This window comes from Trichoplusia ni, chromosome 7, assembly GCF_003590095.1.
Source record: "Trichoplusia ni isolate ovarian cell line Hi5 chromosome 7, tn1, whole genome shotgun sequence".
In the NCBI taxonomy this organism is placed as follows: domain Eukaryota; kingdom Metazoa; phylum Arthropoda; class Insecta; order Lepidoptera; family Noctuidae; genus Trichoplusia; species Trichoplusia ni.
The window spans coordinates 10202030-10228878 of NC_039484.1; the positions used below are offsets into that span (position 1 = coordinate 10202030).

Consider the following 26849-nt stretch of genomic DNA (forward strand, 5'->3'; position numbering starts at 1 on the left):
GTGAGCTTTTATTTCGGTCGGAAGAAATCTCTCGGATTGTTTGAACATGATTTAGCAGGATCACACAAACACGCGGCCGAGAATGATTGAAAAGTGATGTTTCCATTCTGTTTCCATTCCACCTGCAGGTGTGTAGTGTGTATTAAGGGAGTCTAAATCCTACTAAGGGATTTAATTTGAAATTAAAAATATAGTTTTTAAAATCAATCATCGTGTCGTTAGTGTGTTTAGGAAGTGCAAAAGAACTGATAAATAAAACAACAAAATCAGAATCCAAAATGTATTGAATACAAAACAATCTAATAAAATTGTCAGATGGCAATTTCTTTCAAAATATTCTATTTTAATAATAGTTAATAGTAAGAGGAAACATTGCTCGTCTGTCGCAGTCGCGAGGCGGCCGATCGTATCCCTATATATTACATGAGAACTGCGCGCGCGTGTAGTGGGCCTCATCACAAATAAACTAACCTAAATTACATACACATATAAAAGTACGCGGGCCGAGTTACCGCTCTATACACTGTAGCTGTCGCTATTTCATCGCCAGTTACTCAGCCCAACATTTGCCGATTTTATAATTGTAATACTAAAATCAATCAATTTCTATTACATTTAAACATCGTACAAACTCATATTGCCTTAGTAACAGTGCAACGACTTGGCATCGTTCATATTGTTGGTACATACATAACACATCTTAGTTTTGTGACTATTCGTATCTAGCGAGCTGAGGAGCGACACGGTAAGGTGTGGGGCCATGTTCAGGCCTGCGGTCGCTCCTCGTCAGTACCGCGCGGTGTTACACCAATGTATATAAAACTGCGTCCCAAAATATATATCGGAAAAAATTGATTAAAACAATATAAAAAAAACATTCTATATATAGGAACATATAGTGATGGAAAAAAGAAAAAAATATAGTTTCCTATAAACAGTCACCCTAGTTATAAGCTTTGAATATAGTGATTTCAGAATCACCGTTCATTTAAACCTTACTATAAATATTATAATTATACGATTTGTTTCTTCACCTCCACAGAGTAATCATAACTTAACACTCAAATCCTAGTGCCATAACTCCAAATACGTAAGTAATATATTATTTTGATAGAATTAAGTTATGCCTTAAACTCATCTGTACCAACACCGCGAAACCAGCGCAGTGCTATATTTAAGATGTAAATTTCTAGATTTATCAATTTTCTCATGATAGTAGATGGTAAATACACACAGGCTTAATACACAACACGTTTATTTTCAATACATATAGCTAACTAAACGAACGGTGTTTCTACATTATTTTGAATAATTTGGATTACATCTAGTGGAGTGAAACAACTTTACACCTCCCGTAAGGGACAAAAGGATTCATCTATACCTATTCTAATTACTTTGGAAGGGTACTTTAGATAGGGTGAACTACATATTAAATGTCAGCGGGTCCCGAGCCAGTGTTTCGCAACGAGATGACGATTTATATTCTTTCACTACTGGTTAAGAATTTCAAAAAGATTGATGTAAATTCGAGACACGATTTTTTCTAATAAATAAGAATCCAACGGAAGGTGGATAGGCAGTAATCCCAATAAATGCATTGCGTTCTACTCGGACAAGTATAAGTCCGTGTCCTTCTAATAAATTACAGCCGAATATAAAAAAGGAGGAGAGGTACGAGTGAAAGTATATAGTGGGGGGTGCGGGCGGGGGCGAGGCGCCTAGATGGCGTCGATGTCGACGTCGAGGTCGTCGTCGTCCTGCGGCTTGGGCTTGGCCTTGGGCGCGGCCACGGCCTTGATGGGCGCGGCGGCGGCGCGGTCGTCGTACTCGATCTCGATGTCGTGCTCGTCGTCGTCGTCGCTGGAGTCCTCCTCGGCGTGCTGCAGCCACTCCAGGAAGGGCGCGGCGCGGCGGCGCACGTCGGCCACCAGCTCCTTGCTGGCGTACTTGCGGCTGGGCTTGGCGGCCCACTCCAGGATGGCGCGCTCCTCCACGATGTCCTCGTCGTACAGCAGCTTGAGCACGCCGGGCACCTTGGGCAGCAGCGGCGCGTGCAGCGCGCACATGGCGGTGAGCGCGTGCAGGACGGCGCGCTGGGCGCGGGAGTCGGCCCGCGTGCAGCGCAGCAGCAGCGCGCGGTGGCGGCGCAGGTCGGCGGCGATGCTGGGCGGCCGCACCAGCACCTCCAGCATGACGAGCGGCGCCTTGGACTTGACCTCGAGGCGCTCGGCCTCGTGCAGGATCTCGTTGATGGCCTTGGGCGAGTCCACGTCCCCGCCGGCGGCGCGCTGCTTCAGGTACGCGTAGAACAGGTCCATGCGCTGCTTTTCGTTCTTCTCGCTGTCCTCGGACACGGTCATGCTCTTGGCGCCCTCGGTGAGATCTACAAAATATAATACTTATTGAAATTTTATGTATCTACACCAAAAGCATTTCTATAATTTTTAACAAAGAAAACCAGTGAAAATTACAGAAGTCTATAACCAACCTTGCATGCGCGCGCGCACCGCAGCCTCACTGACATCCACAGTCCAGGTACCATCGTCGTCGTCATCGGCCGCCTTATCCTTTTCTTTCTCCTTTTCCTTCTCCTTCTTGCTGGCCTTGGGATTAGGAGTGGTGGGAGTGACAGGCGCCTCGCCCTCCTGGAAGCAAGGTACACAATAGTGACTGGGTGTCGGGGGCGGTGTCCCCGCGACAGTGAGTAGTGTGTACACGTACCGGCTTGGCGTCATCATGCGCGTCGTGGTTCCCGTTGGGCGCGGCGGCGCCGGGCCCGGACCGCTTGGAGCGCTTGCCGCGCCCGCCCTCCGTCAGCGATGAGCCCTGCACATAACAAGCGGCCCTCACACTAAACACTTATTTCAAATAAAAAACATACAAAAGTGCCTTATCAATCCATAATAGCTCTAAATATCGAAATACACATTTAAAAATAATTGTTTAGGAATTAGACTTATACTTACTGAACCGATAAAGTGCATGCACAGTCAATAAATAATACATAAAGCGAAGTGAGCATACAGAAACAACACTCAAGGTATTAGCACAAAGCCAGTGACATGAGTTTGTTAAATGTTTGTGTCAGTAATGTCTGTATATGACATTGTTAACTGTTGAATGGCGACCTGATATTTTACAGTTGAGTATCTAACAGGATCCTTTACTTTCCATAAAGTTATGTTTATATCATAACATTTAAACTTGTTGGTTCTTCCATCTCCATGCCGGGCGTTTGGTATTCGGGGAGCATTAAGAACCAATCCAGAGTTTAGAACATGATGGTATGTAGTTATAGTAATGGTAGTAATGTAGTGCGACGGTATACCTGCGTGTATACCTGGAGGCTGGGGTCGAGTGCGGGCGGGTTCTTGAGGATGAAGGTGTTGAGCTTGTGGTTGAAGTCCAACTGGCCGTGATAGCCGCACGCCTTGCAGCCCTGCGAGATCGTGTTGCGCTTCGTCGACACGATGAGCTCCGTCTCCGGGTTGTCGCACTCCGGGCACAACACGAACTTGCGGATGAACCTGACACACAACAAATTCACATAAAACTTATGCGACCAAACAACAACAACAACCCTATTTTTTAATGTTTACGGAACCGCTTTTTCCATATTTCTATGGAGATAAATGGAATTATCTTGATTATTTGAATGCATGTTTTACCCGTCTAACAAATCCTGCAGTTTAGCCGAGTCATGGCTTCCATTCACGATGAACCGCTCGTTCTTAAAATCAAACTGTGTCTGAGCTCCCAGCTCGCAACCAAAGTACTTAGTAGGATCTGAAATCAGGAAGCGAATTATAGGTCAATTTTTGTCTCTTGCATTAAGTAGGTAAATTTTATTTTTGGGCTTAAGTTTAGTGATAAAATGGGATAACTTAATCATTTTGTGGACTCACAAGTGGCGGGTCTGCCGAGCGCCTTGGCGACCTCAGGCATGTTGACGATGACAGTCTTAATGCCGTTGCCCTTGCCCTCGACCTTCGCGCAGATGCGCGGCATCTTGTAGCGGTAGAACGCGTCCGCCACGTTCCGGTTCACGTTGACCGACCCCATGGCGAAGGGCGGTTCTGTTCTGGCGCTCGCTACGAAACACTAGGCTGCGCGTTTACGTCTGGAATTCACGAATTTGCTTGTTAGATGAAGGATTTTTTGCTATACTTTGTCCAATTTCGCAACATCCTGATTTTGTCTGGTTGGCTGTTTGACAACCACTATACAATGAAGTAGTAAGTATAACTCACCAGGTTAAATAATGTAGCGGTCCTGTGTGTCAGTGTGTGTGTTGTGTGTGTGTGGTGTGTGCGTGTCTAGCAGAGTGCGGCGGCGGTGCGGGTGAGTGCGAGCGGTGTCAGCGGGGCGGCATGCGGCCGGGCCGGCGCTCCCGCGCGGCGCGCCAGTCACGTCTGCCGCAACGGCAGCAGCTTCCGGTGCCTGTTACTGCAAAATTTTGATGGTCTGCAAACAGAGCAGTTGTCACACCCTGACGGCTTACATCTACTATAACGCGTTCGTGTCCAAATTATTTGTTATTAAGTACACTACCAATGCTCATTTTAACGGAAATTACTTTGAATCATTCAATTAAACAATTGTCTTGGTAGAGTACCGAATGTTATAACAAATTTAATTGACACATAATGGTAGTCTAAAATTTTACTGTCTTACCTCTCCCACGGTTTGCAAAGACTATTTATTATACATAATTAAATCTAAATTATCGCAAATTAACTTGTAATGAAAACGTAATTACGAATCAATAAAATTTAAATCTTATTCTCGATAAGTTCACAATAAGTTGGAATTAAAGTGAATTATATTACGATGAACCACGTAATTCGAAGTTATTTTTCAAAACGATCTTCGCTTTTGAACCTTGAAGAATTGTATTTGCGGAGAACATGGCTTTAGTTTCAAATTAATCCGAAGGTACTTAGCGACGGTTAATTGCGTACTAACTTGCGGCTGAGGTAAATGTTTACTATTTACCACAAAACGTACTATCTTCATAGAATATGAAAGATAAGTTTTTAATTTATATATTTAAAACAATAATATGATACCATACCACCATATGACGCTTTTCGGGATAATTATATCTAGCAATGTTAATCGAATTTTCTAGTACTGATACTGGCTTAAAAGAATAAGATAGGTTTCAGTAATCAGGCTTGATACGCGCAGTTATAGGACGCACGCATTAATATCTAGCTGGTGTTGTTCCCAATGCATACCTGCGGGCAGTATATCTAGGTGTATGCGTCATGCACGCTCGACGGCTGCGGGCCGGTCTCCTGGTCGCGACACACCGACTACTCTCCTCGCACTGTACTGATGTCTCTGCAATACAATATAACAACTACGTTAATATTGATTGACGTTAGACAATGTTCGCTAAGTAAACTGAGCTGCGACCCACCGCTGGTCACAGTAGCCACTTAACATCATACTATGAGATAGCTCTACTAGAGCCGGATAAGGAAGTGAAAAATGAATGTGTTCAATGAATATTTGAGGATGCATATGGCTTGAACTAGAGCAGATATGTATTTACCCGACCAAAACATTTAACATTCACGTAGCAAATGTACGTGCGCTCTTAGACATCCTGCGAACTGAATTAGAGCCGTATAGGAAAAATACAAGCGTTGCATCACTCTCGGAGCTATAAAATCCTTTTTTTATGTTTAAGATACGCGACGTAAATTTATTGCCAAATCGAGCCGTGAAACACTGAGTGAAATGGGAATAAAATTACGTGCACCGATCGAAACGGGTACACAATAGGACATCTGCTACCTTCATTATAGGTTCATCGTATTAGGAACGGCGAACCCGAGAGCTCGGAAACTTCTTTGTATTATTTTGAAACAGGACTTACTGAAGCTCTACCAACTTACTCCCTTTTTATGACGGAGCACATATATCTACGTTAGTTATAAGTTTAGCTATGAAGTTTCCAAATATGCCGTAGCTGACTAAAAACAAATAATGAATATCAACGGGACAACTTAATAATAGTAAAATTAGAGTTAATAAATAAATTCGATATCACAATGTTCCAGTTTATCACTAACAATAATACGAGGCAACAGGACGGTCTGTCATCACGTTGTCGTTGTTAAATACATAGCCATCGCAGTTGCATCTTGACGGCATAGATAACAGCATCCCATTGCATTAAATCAAGCAAACCGGTCGATTTATCAAACATTACATTAAGATTAATGACATTAACTAAGCAAACGTTGACACTTGTGATTACCCAAGCTATACATAAAATAGAAAAAATAACAAGACACGTCAGACGATAGATAAAGACTCACATTATCATGAGCTATCTCCATACCACGGCGTGGACCGCGTCAAGCGAAAGGTACAAGGTGATCCTATTATAACTGCAATGTTGATACGTCGCAAATTCATAACAATATGCACACACGCACACGAACATATAACTTCACAGCGTCCTTGTAAAGAACCATAGCCATTGGTGGAAACGTTCGCGGCACGCACACACGCATGGAGCTAGGCAAAGATTTAACTTATATTTCGGGTATTGTTGTGTACATCGGTTTTGAAGTTGCGCGACATCGCGGCGAGACGTAGTGTGCTGGAGAAATGGACGCGCTTACAGAATGTTATTAAATTGAATACGATTGTGTGCGGTCACGGCAATCGCTCGCCAATCATTCTCGATTCGACACGGTTGCTCGCTCCTACCATCATGTTGTGTGTTTAATGTGGTTTCGGATGTGGCCACTTTATTGCTACAATGTGATAAGCGCTTTGATATTGAATTTTTACACTGCCAATGTTATCTTCAAGTTTTTATTTATCTAAAACCTTTGTCTAATCATCAACATATTTTGTATTAACTGCCAGTGTTCATTCGGTAGATTCAACCGTAATGCATAAAACGAAATATGCACATTCTTTTACCATCCGGTATTATTTTCATAACGAATAACGAAATTTAAAGACCGATAGGAAATAAAGGCCAATTGAAAGAAAGACCAGCTTTGTTTTTAGACCCAAAACGATTAATTACTTATTAGAGCAAGAACGAGTAGCGCCAGCGGTCGATATAAGTAACAATTAATTAAGGCCGAAGTGGCTAAAACAGCTTACTTATAGGCTTTTGTAAGTTACCTACTAATACCTGTCCTATAACTTACTTCAGTAAAGGAATGAATCTACGAGTGTAGAATTAAAAACGATTCGTATGTCATATTTTAGCTAGTCATGCTGCAGTAGGTGGTCGGTTAAGTGCGGCTCTCCTCCAGTAGCGCCGAGTCGGGCCCGCAATGCGCCACACTCGAGCGTTACTTCAGACGGGCCATTCTTTATGGAACTCCGAATGGGACGCCAGTAAATTATATTTCATCGAACAAAAAAAAAACAGGATTGTGGGATAAGTGGATAATAATCCGAATATATATGCTAATAACATTTATTTTTCACTCAACATAACTAGACAATATTATAAAAAATAGCCCCGTCAGTAGTAGTTGATGTACAACAATAAAGTTTCCACAACAATACAAAACATTATTTATGAACCTATACGGCAACAAAATGTCAAATTCGTGCTCACCTCGCGTCTTAAGATTTCGCAACAGCACTTCTAGGTTATTTTTATAGCAGTGAGCTAAGAGTTCTTTCTTTTTTTTCTAGACTTAAAACTCTATGGTAATGATTGCTGGAGAACAGCAGAAAAAAAATGACTGATAACGTGTATCACTAGTCGGACATGGGTACCTTGTTAGCTAAACAATTATCGTCTTATCTCGAAGATTCCCTATTCATACGTTCAGTAACAGGTCTGAGATGATAGTGACGCCGATAGGCAACATCCGTCAAGATTATAATGATGAAGCGATCGATGAATGTAATCGAGCCGACAGAAGACCGCGACACATTCATAAGTGAGTAGTGATTAAACTAACTTCTACTCGATGTATGTTTACACCGATCAATCAGTCTCGTCTTACAATGTGTATGTAAGTCGAATTACTACAATAACAGGAAGCGAGTAGTATGCATGACATGCATCACATGCGAGGGGAATTCGCACAGTGAACGGACACTGCAGACAGTGACCGGATAGCATAGTACAGGAGGTATTCAAAACACGAGACAATGTTGTTTGGACGACCGTGATCCACCGGCATTCATTGACTGATGGAAGGTGCGGGGGATTGGCGACACTTTTGAATACTCTTCAGGGACTATCTTAAGGACATCACTTAATGACAGGAAGGCATCTTTCTACTTGCATTTGTGTTCGAATAGCCCAATCAGTGTTATTAGACAAAACACCAGTCCAGTTGTTAAAATCATAAAACTTTCGAGTTACCTTTACACCAATTTGAAAATATCATGATATCCTCCTGAGGAAACTGCATTTTACAGTAAAGTTCCTATCGCTTGTACCACGTCGGTGTCAAGTGCAGGTTGGATTCAATGTTGCAACACGATACTTACGAAGCTGCAACCCGATCTTTACAGCTACCAATGACGAAGGAGCTGCAGAAACGTAGTGTTACTTCGAATGCGTCACTTAATATTATTCAAGACTTGCTTTACGAAGCATTACTATTTTAGTGACTATGTTCGGTGAACCACTAGTCCGCCTATCTCGTACCATGCTTATGTTTAGATGGTGATTGTTAGTGTTGAATATGAGATTGCGCCCCAATCACCGGCGTGTTCCCCGGCACCGGCACCGGTGTCTGCAAATCTAGTTAGTGTATGCAGCATCCGGCTGTAGCGAGCAACCCCCCGATGCCGCGATACCACCCCGTCAACACATATTGATGTTACGCGCTATAATAAACATAACTACTATCTGTCTGGCAAACAGATCGATATCTCATGGCAACCGATGCGTTAGATACTCAATCAAATGTATAAATGCTAATGTATAGAGGTTTTACACCGATATAACTATATTCTAGCGTCCGGCATATCTGATGACTGTGATACAAAGCTACATTCTTTTGCAATATGTATTGCATGACACGTAGAATGAAAAATAACAACAATCGTCTAGAAATTATTCGTCTTTCTTCTTTTAGTATATTCACGCTTAAGGATTTTACTAAAAATACACCAAGCATGATCATTGAGTTCGTTACCGCACGCAATAACAATTTCGTGTCGTAACTCTACGACAGATTTATATAAATTGCATATGACACACGAGTGAGTAAATAAATTGCAAATAGACGTCGGTAAAGATTATCCATATAAGGTTGATATCAAAGGGGAGTATAAATGAGCAAGAAAGTTGTACCCTCTCAATGTTCTGTAATGAGGCTATAAAGCTTGGGAGTCACAGCAAAGATCCATAAATGAAGCGTCGTGACCGCAGCCGTGGACAGGGAGGGCCGAGGGCTTGAGGGACGGAGGTAAATAGGCGGCGACCAGCGATAACGACCGGCGACGCACCGCGGTGTGAGCGACGGAGCTCCCAACACATTTCACCCTTTCACAAGCTATTTATTGCATGTTATGTTTGATCGTCCTATCTATGTCATGTCTGTGTCAATTTTTTTGGGTGAAACGTTTAGTTGACAATTTTTGTCCATTTAATAAAAAGACTGAAACAGTAGTAACAGTAAATTTTGACGGACACATAATAAATTAAAATAACTTTTTCTTACTGAAACAAGGGGTGGTCTATATTAACAAGATTTTAATACAGTAAGAGCGATTTGTCGACACATAAAACTCTTATAACAAGACCCACGGTTCCTTCGACTACGGATTGCCTCACAAATAGGCTATTTACGCCTATTTGCACACTACATCGGCTTTGATCGAGAAGGAAGCTATAAATAGGAGAGGTTTGGTGTATTAGTCGTTGGGTAAAGGAAATTGTAAACTTGCTACAATACGGCTGATTGCCTTTGACACAATAGGAATATTTCTAGCGAGAGGATGAACAAAGCTTGGCTACTGCTGATTTAAAAATCAACCAAATTGTTATCAATTCTGTACTATAGTCGAATAAACACGTACTTATACAACAATGAATAAATTTCATTCAGTAAAAGCTTCCATCATATCACAAAATGTTCACGTGTTTTGCTTATCAATGAATAAAGTTATGAAATTAATATCAGAGTTACTTAATATCAAAACTCTTATCTAAGGCTACTGAATTTAAACAAAGCAAATGTTTACCTCAAATTGTTTTTAAGGCAATCTGCGTCAGAAGCAAATCATTATCTTTTGTAAAAAAAGACAGTTATCTGTCTACTTCTGCTGTCACCTTCACGCAACTTGTAGAAAAAGAAAGGTACGATAAAAAAGGAGTGTTAGCATATTTTTTGTTTCCTAATATGCCAAACATTTCAATTGCTACGGCCTAAATAACGGACGTTAGAGCTAGCTAATGTGATCTGAAGCTCTCATCGGTACAAGCAAGGGCTTTAAATCACGTGACCGTAAGCAGCGAACCAAACTACCAGTAAAATCAGTCGCAGACGTCTCCGTGTCCAACATACTTTAACGAGCACAAACTACATATTTACAAGAATAGCGCTGAATCATTAACACCGTGACGTCACAACTTGCTACCATTTGTATAAAACAAATAACTTTTCAACAAGATGGGGAAATTTTCGAGACAGTAGACTTCAGTATAATAGGCGACAAATCACGAAGGGTAAACGTTCGAATCCATTTGGATATATTAAAACAAAAGTTTATATTGGATTTGTAATTCATTGCAGCCCTGTAATTTTGCGTTCGAGGACTGCAGCTATGAAACCAATTTAGAAAATGACACGTTCCAAAATATATGAGCTACGAAAGAGGAATTCTTCGCATGAATAAAGGAAAAGTGTATGCAGAGCTTAAATATAGTGTACTCCACTTTGTGTTCATGTTGGCAATTACATTCAGATTTTTTCTTCGCCTTCAGTGACCAAGTCTTTGTAGGCTTACAACCAAACCTTGATCTAATAACATTTTAAAATAACTTTCTTATATTTTCAAGAAGACTGCGTGTAAAAAGGTGTTTAGTGGTGCGTTTGAAAAGAGTTTAGTTTGCACATGTTCAGCTAATTCGTTCGTGTGGTGTGTTAGGCACGAGCAGAATGTTTGGTTAGTATAGTGACAGGAGTCAAGGTTGAATCCATTCGTCAGGCGTGAACGACTCCAGATATATGACATTAACATGCCATAGGTGCACCCACTAAACGACCTCTACTGCTGTAAATTATATTTTAACAGATTTACATGTTATTTCCAAAGTAATGGCTGGACAATACCTATGTTGTACGTATCGTATACAGTGTTCTTGCCAGCATTGGTTCTGAAAACCACAACCGACGTAAGCCTCTGGAAACCACAATAATATATGCTATATTATTGTATAAGTTAAAACATGTAGCTAGAGTTGTCTGCTATTAAAATAATGTTTTTAATCCAGCTTTAAAATAATATGTATAATCTTCGTTTAGCAAGAGTTTACTAATTAGAATAGTTCATGTATGTGGGTAATTTATTTTGAGTTAAGTAAATGTCAAAGTATTTGTCTAAAATAGTAGATACATAGTAAAATCACGGTAGCATCATGAGTTAGCAGATACTCATACGGTAACATGTGGTAAGTGCATGGAGGTGGCACGTGCATACGTTCGTTATTGCGCATGTATGAAATGAATCTCGTGAAGCAGGCTGTGTGCCAATGGCTTCGCAGGACGCGCTAGGCCCGGGACCGCGCGGTGCCGGCAGCGGCGGCGGCAGGGGAGGACGGAGGAGGCGAAACGCATGCGCTGCGCTACGCTATCGATTATGAGCCCAGCCGCCCGACTTCTCTCTAGTTTAAAGTAGTTTAAAAAATACCACCCCTGCAATATTGACATCAAGCTTTTATATCTAAAAAATATTGAATCAACTAATGACAGAATAGGCAGTAATGGACCTTTTACCATTTTACAGCGACTTGAAACAAATATTATATTGAGACAAAGAAAATTTGATGATTCTAATTTTCCTTTTTGATAAAATTTATTCAACAAATTCCGTGTGCGATAAGAAACTAACGTCAGTTACGCTCCTAGTTGAACTACTACTTGTGTTCTTGTAATAGCCTCACAGCCAAATCTTAAGTTGTTAATATGTAATATTGATGTGCGGGACCAAAAATAAAATTCACTGTAAAATAAAAGGGATGCAGAACTTCATTAATCCGCGAGGCAAATGCTCGGCGTTATAAAAAAAGGAAATTAAATTGGAAAAGAAGGGAGGAAATTATCCTGAAGCCGGGTCAATGTTCTCGACGTTCCTGTCAAGAACATTATGCCTTGAGAATAATATGAAAGAATCTTGAGTAATTTGCGACAACTTGTATAATGAAATGTACGAAACTGAACTAACAAGCATTACAAGTTATTATTACGTGTGTAAAATCGAGTGAGTTTGCAATTTAATCACTAATTCTGAGCTAACATTTTGTACATTTCATTTCCTAATTTTTGTATTTTCTAACTTTATTTCAAGTCTCAGACTTTGATTTATTTAATTTAGCGCCGCGACCATGGTGACCTAAGTTCTGTAGAAAAGTATAATAACGAGTATGAATGGAAAAGCTTTTGTTCCACTGATTTGTTTTCCCCACTCGACTCTTTGACTGAAGAGTCCCTCAATAGCAATCTTTTTACGCAGTATTTCAGCGAGGCAATCTGATAACCGAATGGGGAGGGAAAGAACTGCTAATTGAATACAAGCGACAAGTCAACTTTATTTTGTGATAATATGAACTGGGGAATGAGGGTGCTTCTTACTTATAGCTAAAAAAAGGACTAGGCTTTTAGAACACTAATGAGTTTTTGAGTGAGAAAAATTAGGAATGACGTGTTGTGTTGCTTTAAATTATAAATACCGAAAAAGGATTACAATTCACCTATACGAGAGCAAATCTAAATGTGTTTATTTATAGGTACCATGACCACCGCGAAGAACATCTAATTATTTTAGTATAGACAAACAACTATATTTAATAAGTATAATTTAATAATATAGAAACAAACTTGTGCAAAGATACACCAAATTCACAGAACAACTTCATTGTTTTAGCAGCGATTGTAGAGTCGACGATAACTTGGAGGCTTTAGATGAAAGTTCGGGAACGGATATCAGTGAGTTTCTCGATTTCATAAATCTTAATGATCCTAGGGTAAATAGCAGGCAGCCGTCTCGTGTGACGTAGATAAAGCCTAATGTAACGCCTACGCGTCTCACACTGGTGGCTGCACGTCACTGCTTACCCAAATGTTTAGCAGACGTTACGTAAGCAAGTATCACATAGTTTAGATAAGATAAAAGAATTGCGTACATTGTTACTGGGCAACGAAGAATTCTAAGAAATCACATCATTGATCAACATGTCCTACAAATATAAGCAACTACTGTCACGAGGTGGCGAGAATAACTTTACTAAGCACAAAACACGAGCCTTTCAATAAAATTCATACATTTTCAAAATAGTATCTTCACGCTATAACCTAAATAGGGATTAGGTTATGTTTCTCCCTCTGGCTGGTATACAGCATCATATCATTACGTATAATTTGGAGCGACAATAGATTTTGTTGAGCATAACGATAGTCATGATGTAGAGCGTGAAGTCTGGACGGGACAAAAATTTCGAATCAAACAAAAGGTTGGGTCTTCACTATTGTTAGGTTTACCTTATTTTGTTAAAGGTAATGGGAGATAGAACACACGACCCTTCTCATGTTACGCACTGAGTAACAACATTGTACACTTAGTAACTTTCACTCTCGTAGATTGAACAAGTCAAGACTCAATTAACGCCTTGATCAGATTGTCCTGTGCCTTGTGTCACGATTTGATAATTTAATTGTCTCGTGACACATGAGAGCACGAATAAAGTTGGCCTCAGGATTTAGTAACTTTCCTATACCTAACAAATAATTGTAGTCCGTCTGGCATGTAAATTTTTTTGCATAGCAGTAGACATATTTCTGTATGACCATTGAAATTTTGGATGTTATATGTTGCTTTGTTTTATTGTTAACATAGATAACATTAATAGCCGCCATAAGCAGGCTATCATAATACAACTTCCCACTTGATCAATACTCAATTCCTGTGGCCCATACTATGAATTTGTGGATTGTTGAGTGCCACAAGTCTATCCTTCTTTATTAAACAGAAGAGCATCCTGTTTTACTTTCGTGCCTTTTGCAATTCCCAGGTTTGACATATTCTTCGAAAAAGCATCGATTGTCTATGACCGCATCTTAGATTTAACGATAAGCCGCATTGGCAACACAGTGACCGCCGTCTGAGCACTACTACGCAGAATAGTTGCGCGATCTCGGGCCAACGAACTAGCAAACCGACCCGAACCATAGTCAGGATTTATGTCGTCATTGTAAACAATGCTGCTAATGATCTATCAGAGTTATTTACTGTTAAGTAAATTTAAAAATCACTAACTCTAGAGATAAATTGTACAAAAACTATGACTTCATATTGCAAGTCAAAATCATAATTTCAATAGAACGATAGTAACACTTGTATCGAATGCAGTAAACAGCTAAAATAAACAGCGTTCCCCCTTGATAGCCATGCATCGCTTATCAATATCACGAACCGGTGAAAACACTAGCTATTCAAGCAGGCAGTCGCTTTGTTTACCACAGGATGTGCGTTTGTTTGCATTACCATGTCCGCGCGCAACGATTCAAACGCGAGCACACGACGATCTTATGTCCACAATTCATAATACACATACATCATTTATGTAATGAATACGTACGTTTTCCGTTTACGGGCAGCAGTTAAATAATACTACAAAACTCGTTCATATTTGCCTAAATTACGTTGTTTTTGTTTTAGCAACCGTGTACCGTATACCATATATTGGATGAAGGTATTAGAAAATTGGGTGTCTTTGTGCAAGTGAATTGTATGTTTGTGAAACCCCCCGCGACACAAGGATTAAAATCATAAGAGCGGGAGTCGTTTTTGAAAGAAAAAGAAGAAATATAATATTTTTCATTATTTTTATGCAGCAAAACAGTCCTCACAAGCCTGTATCGAAGTTGTGTATTGTCTCGGAGCAATTACGTTCCCTTTACTATGATACTGGTCTCTCCCACCAGATGAATCTTGGTCAGTCTGGTACATCGTTGGCGGACCACAAGAGGGAAGGTCGCTTCCGTTTTAAGCAATATCAGTGTCAAGAGTTCCGGGTGTCACAAGACGGATGCAATGAACATACGATACCTATTTAATTGTTCACTGGCTGACTGCTAATTGAAAACTTGTTATACATACACAATATGTAGAATGTCAACTGAAGTCGTGTCGCTATTTGAAGCATAAACCATGGTTAAAACACATCCTATCGGGGTACAGAAATAAAACGTGGATAACAGTTGGTTATCGAAATCAGCGAAAACGTCATTCCTCAAAAGAACCACAATGGCTATTGGACTAAATAAAAGAACTCAATGGCGCATCGAGATCGTTACCAAAATGATATATGTGACGACATTTTTACAATCGACTTGTAACTGGTTCTTATCTAGATTTCTAGAGCGAATTACAACGATAAATTATAAGCATGACTAAACAAGCATTGATTAACGTTTCTCAAACACCAAATTTTAGTAGTAACATTCTAAAATATATTCCAAATATAGTAAACATAGTAGTGTAGTATATCTCGTAATAAATGAGGCAACAACGAGATGCAATAGTTAGTAAGTATTACGTGTGGCAAATGGCAATTTAGTACAGCTAGCTGTACATTGAATTTTGGCCTTTCGGTCTACGCAAACATTCGTTGGACGACACAAGAACACGCTTTTCTAATTTCCTAATCGTATTTTTGTGAAACCTAAGTTTGGCCGCAAAAAAATAATTACTTAGAACAATACGTTCATGTTTAACTAACAAAGGTCAGTAGAAACCATCCCACAAAGGCTACGGATCGTTATGCCGTATCCCAGTAGACCGAGAGCCGACATCGCGTAACAAACGTGAAAGGCGGCCGTTGACCCCGCGTGACATAACCACGTTTCGGCAACACTCGTAACATTCGCTAAGGGATCCGCTAGACAAGTGCCATTAAAAGGAAAGTGGTATATTTACGCTCATGTATTTCACTCACGATTCAATATGGTCAGTTGTGTGCAAAATTTAATTTAATAATTTGCATGTTATGTCATAACCAATAGAACAACTTTTTGTACAACAGAGGTCTACTGACAACCTGTTTGAGTGTTTCACGTCATGTTGTGTCTTTAATTTACTAATATTTTGTAAATTCACTACTTAGACAAGCCGTGAGTTAACACATACGAGGGCTATTAGTTTCAGGCACAAAGGAAACTTAGAACATGACTGTTAGATCACCACTTTCGCAAAATAGCAGATTAATTCTATATTTTCAACTATCATCTTTCGAGTTCTAAGGAACGAGTCGTTTTCTGCTGTAAATTCCCTATACGGGACCAGGCCTGTGCTAAGCAATGGGACAATTATAAGTATTGTTAAAACCTTAAATGTGCTACTTAATAACGTTTCTTTATGAATAGCTCTAGTATTCCTATGAAATAGTTAAATAATATGTTACTTGAAGTATTCTGTCAGCACTACAAATGGATTTAGTTAGTAGGCTGTAGAACCAATTTAAAAGGAGATGGAACTCATGTACTCGGACATAATTCCCTAAATAAAAGTAGATTAAAATAAAAAACTTATCATATTTCACACGCTGAATATATTCATGATGCGTGTTACAAACAATGTAGCAGCCTCCATGTGTGAAGGTTTCTACATTAAGCCTGGTGGAGGTAGATGGGTCGGGGGTTCTTGTTCATTTAGTCTAAGACATTATCGCCTTCGTAGGTTACTGCAAACGGGTAAGATATGCAAAACGCTTGGGCCAAGAGGGAGGCAGATAAAAGCTTAGCGTGATTGAGGTGGGGGCTGTTCTCCACACCTTTACACGTGTAAAATACGAATATGAAACATATGACAATGTAAGCAAAAGGGGCCACTGGGTCAGATGTGTGGTCATAGATGATGATTAATATAATCTGTCACCTGCGCGAAATACTTCTTACATAATTATGGCTTTCAAAGAGAAAATCATGTGTTTCTGGGAGATGGCACAACGGCGACGGCAGTGGAAATGCTTTCGCGAGTAGGACAATTCTCTCTTAAACGCAAATAATCTGAGTGGCTGAAACTTGAACAAGTCACTTGATCATATCAATCAAACAGGACAGGGCAAAAGCAATATTATTATAATTTAAGCCATTTAATGAACTATATTTCATACTGTAAACTAAAAGTTATATTGTTTTAAACTTATTACGCGCATTAACAATGTTCTCGTAACTGTTATATAACTATATGTGCAGAGTCATCACTAAATGAGAATATGAACGTAGTTCGGGCAGCGGCGAATACGTAGGGTGGTTTTTAGTTATTACCGGTTACAAACAATTCTGGAAGAGTCTAGATAGCTCCCGTTAAAATACGACGTCATTAGCTAAACTAGTAGTTGCATGACATAGCGATAAAATTAGACTTTTGCTCATCTATATAACATACTTAATCCAGTAGTTAATCATGTCGACAATAGCGGAAAGCTTACACGCTTTTACGTCACACACCCAACGAAAGGTTGTATAAACAGCAGAAAAAATAAAGGTAAATGTTTCTTGTGCGAATTCAGAGGCCAAGCGAGGCAAACACTGAGGGTTCGCGATGTGTGGTCGACCTTGTCGCTTGTATTCGTACGAATTCAGACCTTGTCAACGGCTTCCCTATTCACGGGCTTCTACTTACATGGGTACCTACTTCAAGAGAGTGGTGAGCGGCTTGCTATACAGGCAGCGAGTTTAAGTAAGGGCTGGCATGTGGCAACGTGTAAAATGATAAACTGAAAACATCTAGTCAGAACCGTAACGTAACACTCGAATATTCTTGATCTCCATCTGTTATTCTGGGCTTTTGTGCCTATATGTGTAAATGTCATGGTTACCAAGCGGATTTTATTTTCGTCATTATGTCTCAACATAGTTACAGTATTTTTGTTGAAATATGCAGGAAATACTACACTTCTTCGGTATTATGAGAACCAGTAATACGAAAAACAGAATTTCTTACAATACAAATTGCTACGCTTCATTGTAATATTGATTTCCATTGAACAACGAGCGGCTTCTGCGCTTTTGGTGCATGTGAATTAAGCCACCAAAAGCCTTTGATGTGCCTGCGGGTAGAACAGCGCTAAATTGAATAAATCAAATAACATATCTAACAAAAGACTTGACTTGTAATTATAATTCTGTAGGTAAGTGAACACGGGACGATGTCGAGATAATATGTAGTAGTAAGTGCTGTTATTATAACATCAACGTTGACAAATTGCATTATAAAGCACTTCACTAAGTGAGCGACTTAGCGCATGGATAGTGAAATGATAAAGCTGAAAGCCAGTATATGTATATCGATATGCTAACATGCTACATGAGCAGACTTGTAAGTAAACAAAGAAATAACGTAAATAACAATACACTCTCGGAACTGTATGGCAGTAATTGAAAAGAGCGATAACGACTGAAAGTAGGCTCGATTGTTACACCGATTGGCTGCAGCCGCGGTGATGACGAAACTACTTCTAATTAATTGCAGCCTTATGCAGTATACACCCCTTCGAGGTCAACTGAAAATTTCTAGTTGTATGCGAAAGTAGGTCTTCACTATTAATTGGCACCTTCAAACTAAGTTGAATCACTTTAAAGACACGCGGGATGAAGGACTGTTCGTATCCAAAGGCAAATTAATATTAGTGTTACATTTTACTTTGACGAAATTTTAGCCAGCATTTTGCCCTTACAATTTAAATTACGTGTTTCAGGCTACCTGTATTCTCAATAAGGTCAAGTGAAAAGCCAGCCATGCGGGAAATTAAATGTGAATGCACAAAGGGACACCTGTGTTCCAGACACTAATATTTCTTGTTTCTTTATTCATAACAAAAAAGTAGTTTATTCTATAAGTACGTGTCTGTTTGTAGAATTTTTCCAATAGCAATGAGTTTTATTCCCAGAGCAAAGTTTTGTAATCTCAAATTCCCAACAGAATTAAAGTAGCAAGAAACTTTTAATGGAGAAATATTATAAAGCGAGGGATATCCTATCACATTTTCCAATCAAGCTTGAAGACTCAAAACCCACGCAGTCTATTATAGGACGTAATATCGTGTTTCCAGCAGACGAGGCACACTCGAAGCGCGAACCGTAATGATATATGTAACCCAATATAATTCTGTGCAAAATGTGTATCGATCGCGTGGGAGATGTGGGGGTGGGAGGGGGTGCATCGGCCATGATGGCACGTGGAGCCGTGGAGCGCTTGTTAGCCGCGCTTAGATTGTGTTTTAAATACTAGCTACTCAATAAATCTTTAGTGCGTTTCACACGAGTTGTTTTTACTGCACATTCGATTTTAATTTCGCAGATTAAACAATTTGAAGCTTTGTAATTATCAGGTTTATCATTTTTCTTATATACTTCCTCATTTAATAACAATTATTATTGAAGTTATGATATTGAAGTTTACAGGCAACTGAGCATTTAACGAAATCCGTTGTGTCCAGCTTAGAATGCCGTCTGCATTAACATATCTAAAAGGCTCTGTAGCGAGAGGTACTCAGATGTAAATCGTCATTGGATCTCAGTGAATCTCTCCTGTATTTGCATGAAAATCACGCTTCGAGGAATTTACATGAGAATTGTGTATTCAGGGTCTAAGCTTTTATGACGTGATTCAAATAACGTGTAATAGTGGAATGTATGCAAGCAACGGAAAAGGAATTACTTAGTGGCTAGGTCCAAGAGTACTCCGTCGGAAGGGTTTCTTCTGAAAACATTTCTTTGACTTTTGTTCCAGCGCATCGTTATTCAGTATGGGGTTAAATGATCACAGGTTATTGGGAAATCATTGAAAATACACTTAGAAACAGTATTTCTTAAATAAGATTCGACGAAGTAAAAATAAACTAACCAACTTGTGTATGTATTGTGTAATATTATGTTATGGAGGAAGCCCATATTTTAAAGTTAATAAACAGAAAAATAACTAGACAGGGAAGCGTCTATGACTTTACGTGATTAGGATAACCTACGAAGTTATTAATATTGATTTTAGGGAAAACCTTTTTGCTTAAACGAAGCCTTAGGTTCTAGCAGCCTTTTAGGAGCAATGTTCTACCGACGTTTTGGTGGGAGATGAATAAGAGTTATCCAGAATAGAGCAGCGCCTTTTCGAAAAGTTCTATGTACAGCATGGGGCTGAAGATACGCTGATCTGATACGAACTTGCGTGCTGCGTAAATTGGTCCCAAAATTTCGGTTTTTCATTCTTTAAATTAATGGAAAATGTATACGGGTTCAAACAATTGACAACTTAGCCTCCCGACAGTGTTGAAGGGACATTCGTAATGACATACCGATAATAGCAAACAATTAAAATAGCTGGATTGGTAACATTGAGACATGATGCCACTATCAGTGATTGAGGGTCTCAGCTTGTCTGCTGGGGAAACTTCTGTATTTTAGGCATGTGTCACATAAAATTATTGTTCTAGGAAATCAGAATACTGATGATGGCTATTCCAATATTGTGGATGAATGAATTTAGTGAATTTTACCAACACTCCTACACATTATTGATTCAATAGTGAAAGACTGTCTTTGTATATTCAATTTGAGTGTGCATTTCTAAAGGCTTGGTACGAGGCTTGAAAATAAGACAACATACAAATTTAAATTATCACTTTCTATTAGATTATTTTGCAAAACATTATTCATTCTTATTATGAGTTATTGACATAAAATTAATGAGTATTACTTAGTAACATAAATACGCCCTCAGAAGTCTTATCAAGAATAAATTATATGAGGACAACAAACATTAAATTGTATTGGGGAATGGCCTAATGCTCAACTGTTTGTTAATAATTGCCATGAAAAATTATTAATTTAAGTTATTTTACAATGTTTCCACAATGTGTGTGTGACCGGCACATCAATTATGTTTATTAAATTAAACCAAAGTATGTTGATAATATTTGGAGATAATAATTTCCAAAAATAAATCAATTTAGTCTACAATCAGTTACAGAGAATGTTACTAGTTGAGTTTACAACTGGCTTGGTTAATTATCAAGCAGATAAGAGCTCAGTTAATAATAAATAATTGGTGTGATCATTAACCCTATGTTAATGACAATCATTACTATATCTCATGACTTTCTGCTGTACATTTAAACATTGCTGAAGTAAAGACCATTACTCATTCATACAATTCTCTACAATATAACACAAGTGGTTTGGTATTTGGTAGCGTATAATGACTTGCATAAGTTATACTTAATAGATTTCATAAGCTAATGTAACATTCATTAAAGATAGTATGGTAATCAAAATCATATATATTATTATATTGATTAAATTTCTATCCTTAACTGTTTCATATTTGTAAAGGTTTTATTGAATTTATAGTTACACTATTAGGATATTTTTTTTTTAATTTGCACTTGCCGCTAAAGTATGATTTTTAAATTAGTAGAGCTATAAATGGTGAACTGATCTTACAAGAAAGTATTGATCCAGTAAAGTACATGAGGATAAATGCAATTCAGACAAATGTAATCAGTAAATAGCACTAGTGTTTCTCTCAGCTATCTTGCATGACAAACTATTTTCAGGATTAAAATATTTTTTATGCCACAAGTACATTTCTAATTTATAAGCAGATAATCGTGGAAATCAATAAAAGTATAATCAGAATTGCTTTCACAAGTTGTAATCATAGTTAAGAATATTCTTGATGGCAAGTGTGTTGCCCTGTGGGTGATCGAAAATCCTCGAATAGTTTCCACATGCACGCGGGCCGTGTCGCGGATTAAAGCTACATGTTAATCACTATCACTCACCTTTATATCTTGCTAAAGTCATATAAAACGGTAACGCCCCAATGGACGAGAGCTGACGAACGGGATCAATTGTTGATACTGGCTTCCAGGAAGCTGGCTTCAGATGAACTGCCTCGCACACGCCGGGCGCACTACCTGCCGCAATCAGTAACACCACAATCAGCTAAAAATACACACACACTATCCCAACGCAACATTTCAAACTATTCTAACCAATTTCTACAACAGCAATGTACGCACCAGCTGGCGAAAACGTGGTGACCACGGTCCGCGATACCTACTAGTACTATACTATACGTAAATATGGACTAAGATATTCGATATTACGTCGCTAGCTACCTTCCACTGTCTATGACGAAGCACCTCGGTATTCCACCCTCGCCGTGCACTTTCAACGCGTAATATAACAAGGATCACGATCGACTACGAACGAACATAAAATAAATGAGATTTCATCAAACGCAACACGTTTCCGTGGCTAAATATGACGACAGAAAATAAATGAAAATTGTACACTTTCTTATGTTTCTCGAACTGCCTTCACACCGGAAACGAGCATTTTTTTTAAACTTGAAACAACGACTATCTCATATTTTAGAATGTATGATTTTACACTGGAAAAATATTTCATTTCTAGTTCTTTGAACGCTAAGTAGTAACAGAAAATTTTATAATTGATTATACTAATAAACAAGCGAAAAATCCACTCCAAAATATATTTGTCAACAGGAAACACGAAATCTTTTAAACTTTTATTTTTGTCTATGCTTCTGACAGCTAAAATAGTTTTTAACTTACTCTGGAAAACGTACAAGGCTGCAGAAGTAGAAGAATTGACGCTTATTATTTTACTGTTAGGTAAGTTTTTAAACTTGTAATTAATTAGTACACAACTTCCTACATATCTTTACGAAATTCAGATCTTTGTAATTGTTTATGGTCTCAGGCAAGACATTGCGATTTCAACTTAGGCATTTTTATTCTTATAAGAGAAGAGTATAATTCTCAAATTTTTGAGTACCACGAAGTGAAACGCCTTAATTAACTCTCCAAGAAAGTTAATTTAGAATTTTGTATTTGGCTGTTGCATGTTATGTCAAAAATTTAGAATAGACAAAAAAATCTATATTTTACTATAGCAAAAACAACCTTGAAGTCTTTTTGACAGAAGATTGCACGGATTATGAATGAGTTTTCTTCGATGTCGTCTTAATATTCGATTCTTTATTTTACATATTCTGATTTACAATAAAATAGTATAGATAAAACAGTGATTTCGTAAGACTCGTGCGATTTTGTAGGATATTGAAGAAATGGTAAGATTAGATGATTTTTAGGTTAGGTTATGTTCAACGTCCTTGGTACATGTTACTATTTTCATTATTTGTCATTTTCAGCATACATGTAGACAGTTGCTATATAGTCCAGCGCGGTGGAAATGTGCATTACCTATAAATCTAAAACCAACAGTACTCACATGCAGAACAGACAAGGTTAGTACATTCAATCTCTACAAGACTATGATGAAATCGTATGGTTATAGCCGAAAAATCCCGGCACTTTTATGTGGGGGTAAATTTAAACTTTTTATAAGTTTTAGACTTGGAAATAAAATGAGTTTAAGTCATAAAGTTGGTAAACTATCAAGTTATTTTTGTAATAGTCTTACTAGAACCTATTAGATAATAAGACAAGATTAATAAAATATAAAAAATGTAAACTCATAATTTATGGAGCTCTGTGGAAACTTAACATATTGCTTAACTATTACTATATAAATACTAATGAAAACCTCTTATAATAAACTAAAAAGATTAAAAAAAATGCTAAATAATGATTAATCTCAACTAAATTCTAAAGCTTCATGGTATGATACAAACATTGAAACCTGTGTTTGCAGTATCCAGCACCATTACCAGAATGTCGGTTTTACTCAGCACGGAAGGGGTTCTTCTCCTCTATCATCGAAAACATAAAAGAAGATATGGCCAAGAACAAAGAAATGAAAGATAACATCAAGAAGTTCAGAGAAGAGGCACAGAAGTTAGAAAACTCTGAAGCATTACAGGTAAACTAAAAAATGGTTGCATCAAATTTGTATACTACATTAATATTATTTCAGTAGAAAATATGGTTCATCTGTTGCTATTTGCCATCCTTGTTTTCTTTGTTTATCAGCCCGAAAGGGTTGATTAATTTGGGGCTGATAAATTATGAGTAGTTTAATAACTACTTAAGTGATGTAATAGTTTTAAATTTTAGACTTTGACCCTTGATGTCACATGGGTCAGGCTGTTTTAAGTTGTCAACAAAACAAATGAAAAACTTAAGATGATTTATACTTTTATAAAACTATACCAACATCACTAGGAAATAAAACAGTAAAAAACATGATGTGGAATTATCTATTTAAATAAACCAAAACTTTTATATAAATTTTAGGCAGCTAGAAGAAAGTTCCATGCAGTCGAGTCAGAAGCTTCCAAAAGCTCAGAAGTACTGAAGGAGACATTGGAAGGCATTAAGGGCAAAATGGAGCATGTCATTGAGGAGGCCAGTAAAACTGAAATTGCCAAAAAAGCAGGTGAGAATGAGGATTGCATGTCATTAAATTAACTTCTCCATCTTATTACTGCCTCAATCTGTCTTAGGATAATCCACAGCCTATTTTATAATGGAGCCCATGACCCCTTCTATTTTTTTTTTTTTGTACAATATAAACTTCTCATGCCAATAAGAGAACAAAAAATATTGTTAATTTTTTTTACGAAGCATAATACAAATTTAAATCTTGTGTCTCATTTTCAGGTAAAATGAAGGAAGATATTTCAAAGACTGCCAAGGGTGCAGCCGAGAGTATAGCTGACAAAGGATCTAAACTTGGCGCCACTTCGGCTTTTAGAACTATTTCACAGGTATAAAATGGATGTACCACTAATAAACCTCATAAATAACTGCAATTAGTACTAAAAAGTGTTTATTTCCAATCAGAAAATTTCTTTAAAATCCTTTTTCTTCTCATGACACAGTCTTATAGGTATTTGGATTTGAAATACCACTTTTATTCTATTTCCAGGCGACGGCGGTAGTCAAGGAAGAGATCTCACCGCGGGGGCTGGAGGGCCGCGTGTACATGGCGCCCGTAGCCCTACGGAAACGTGTTGAGGTCTGTAGATGTAATACTTGCATATTGCTTTATTACTTGACACAAGTTACTTGTAGTAAAAAACTTCTTAATATAGTCTACTACACACACCCACGTGGTGCAGGTGATCCCTCATTCTACTGATTTATTACAAGCACTTATTTTGAATACACTATTGTCGTTTCGTCCCTTAGGTAGCGGAAGACGAGCGCACGTTCTCTCCGGACACGGAGACGCTCGGCGTAGAGCTCCACAAGGATTCTAAGTTCTATCAGCAGTGGGAGAACTTTAAGAATAACAACCAGTACTTCAACAAGGTATGTTCTAATTATATAGTGCGGAACAGCGTTGCCGAGCTAGGCCGCCTTCACAAGACTGAGAGAGTAAATGGCGTGGATGGTGATAAGTGCGCATTTTGTTTCAGGTTTTAGATTGGAAGATTAAATACGAAGAATCAGATAATCCAGTAGTGAAGGCATCCCGTTTCGTTACCGAGAAAGTAGGCAGTCTGTTTGGCAACATATTTGAGAAAACCGAATTATCGAAGACTCTCACGGAAATCTGCAAGATCGACCCCAACTTTACGGCTCAGAAGTTCTTAGAGGACTGTGCGAACGATATTATACCGAACATACTGGAGGCGATGGTGCGCGGCGATCTGGTCATCCTGAAGGACTGGTGCTACGAGGGAGTGTTCAACATCCTGGCCACGCCCATCAAGCAGTGCAAGCAGTACGGCTACCACCTGGACTCCAAGATCCTGGACATCGAACAGATCGAGCTCGTCATGGGAAAGATGATGGACCAGGGGCCCGTGCTAGTCATTACATTCCAGTCACAACAGATCATGTGTGTGAGAGACGCGAAAAACAATGTGATAGAAGGCGACCCCGACAAGGTCATGAGAGTGAACTATGTGTGGGTACTGTGTAGGGACCCGCAGGAGCTCAACCCCAAGGCCGCGTGGAGGCTGCTCGAGCTCTCCGCTAGCAGCGTAGAACAGTTAATATAGGAGTATTAATGTAGTTGAATTAAATCGTTGACATTTTATGTATGGTTTCTATAAACCTATCCATATCCTACGCGGCTGCGACGTAAGACGAAATGTTCGACCGGCTTCGTGCCGCGCAAACAGGTGTGGCTTTCGTTGCCAGCCAACACAGACTGGTACGAGAAACATGGCGAGAGTATTCCGCGATACGACTCAAACGATACGTCGTCTAACATGAATACGAACACACTATCGCCCATGTGATCAGTCAAGTGTCATTAAATTACCAAAGCGGTATCTGCCAGCCATTGTAAATATTATACCATGTTTAAGTTATCCCAGAAGTTACAAATAGTTTGGTTTGCAATCACATTAGTACTGTGTTCAATCGGGAATTTACTTTTAAGTTTTTTACTACTCGCAAACCTTTTCAAGCATTAGTTTAGTTATTTATTCTCCTGTGTTACTTAGTTTTAACTGGAGTTGTCCGTTTACAGCTACGAAACATGTATTGGTCAAATATGTTAAAAACCAATGAAATTATGTAGTTCCGTTACGTAATGAAATAAACAAGCACGACAGCATGAAATAGTTAATGCGCGTGCATCACATTGAAGGTGTAAGGAAAGGTTTTTGAGTAACATTACGTTTTGAGTAATAATTTATGTTTATTTTGTATTATTATTAGTTCGTTTCGAACA

At 38.7% G+C, this 26849-nt stretch overlaps 2 protein-coding genes across 8 annotated transcripts; one reads left to right on the top strand and one right to left on the bottom strand.

The window, feature by feature from the left end:
• Positions 1 to 341: 341 nt before the first annotated feature.
• Positions 342 to 22714, bottom strand: LOC113495776 (eukaryotic translation initiation factor 5). 7 transcript variants are annotated; one of them, XM_026874706.1, is made up of 10 exons: positions 22352 to 22714; positions 22013 to 22147; positions 5241 to 5346; positions 4251 to 4464; positions 3906 to 4120; positions 3669 to 3786; positions 3341 to 3527; positions 2722 to 2826; positions 2489 to 2645; positions 342 to 2383 (listed from the first exon to the last, which is right to left on the bottom strand). In XM_026874706.1, the coding sequence occupies exons 5-10, from the start codon at positions 4060 to 4062 to the stop codon at positions 1719 to 1721; spliced, it is 1389 nt and encodes a 462-aa protein (XP_026730507.1). In that variant the 5' UTR covers positions 4063 to 4120; positions 4251 to 4464; positions 5241 to 5346; positions 22013 to 22147; positions 22352 to 22714; the 3' UTR covers positions 342 to 1718. The 7 variants fall into 7 exon arrangements, with proteins under 7 accessions (XP_026730507.1, XP_026730502.1, XP_026730500.1 ...); XM_026874701.1 differs by having other exon boundaries at positions 3329 to 3527; positions 4251 to 4446; positions 22352 to 22712; XM_026874699.1 differs by having other exon boundaries at positions 3329 to 3527; positions 22352 to 22712.
• A 446-nt stretch (positions 22715 to 23160) lies between these two features.
• On the top strand, positions 23161 to 26207 carry LOC113495777 (mitochondrial import inner membrane translocase subunit TIM44). The gene is made up of 8 exons (XM_026874707.1): positions 23161 to 23328; positions 23410 to 23505; positions 23913 to 24080; positions 24455 to 24596; positions 24821 to 24927; positions 25089 to 25178; positions 25352 to 25474; positions 25582 to 26207. Exons 1-8 carry the CDS (start codon positions 23326 to 23328, stop codon positions 26167 to 26169), a joined length of 1317 nt encoding a protein of 438 aa, XP_026730508.1. The 5' UTR covers positions 23161 to 23325; the 3' UTR covers positions 26170 to 26207.
• Positions 26208 to 26849: the final 642 nt, after the last annotated feature.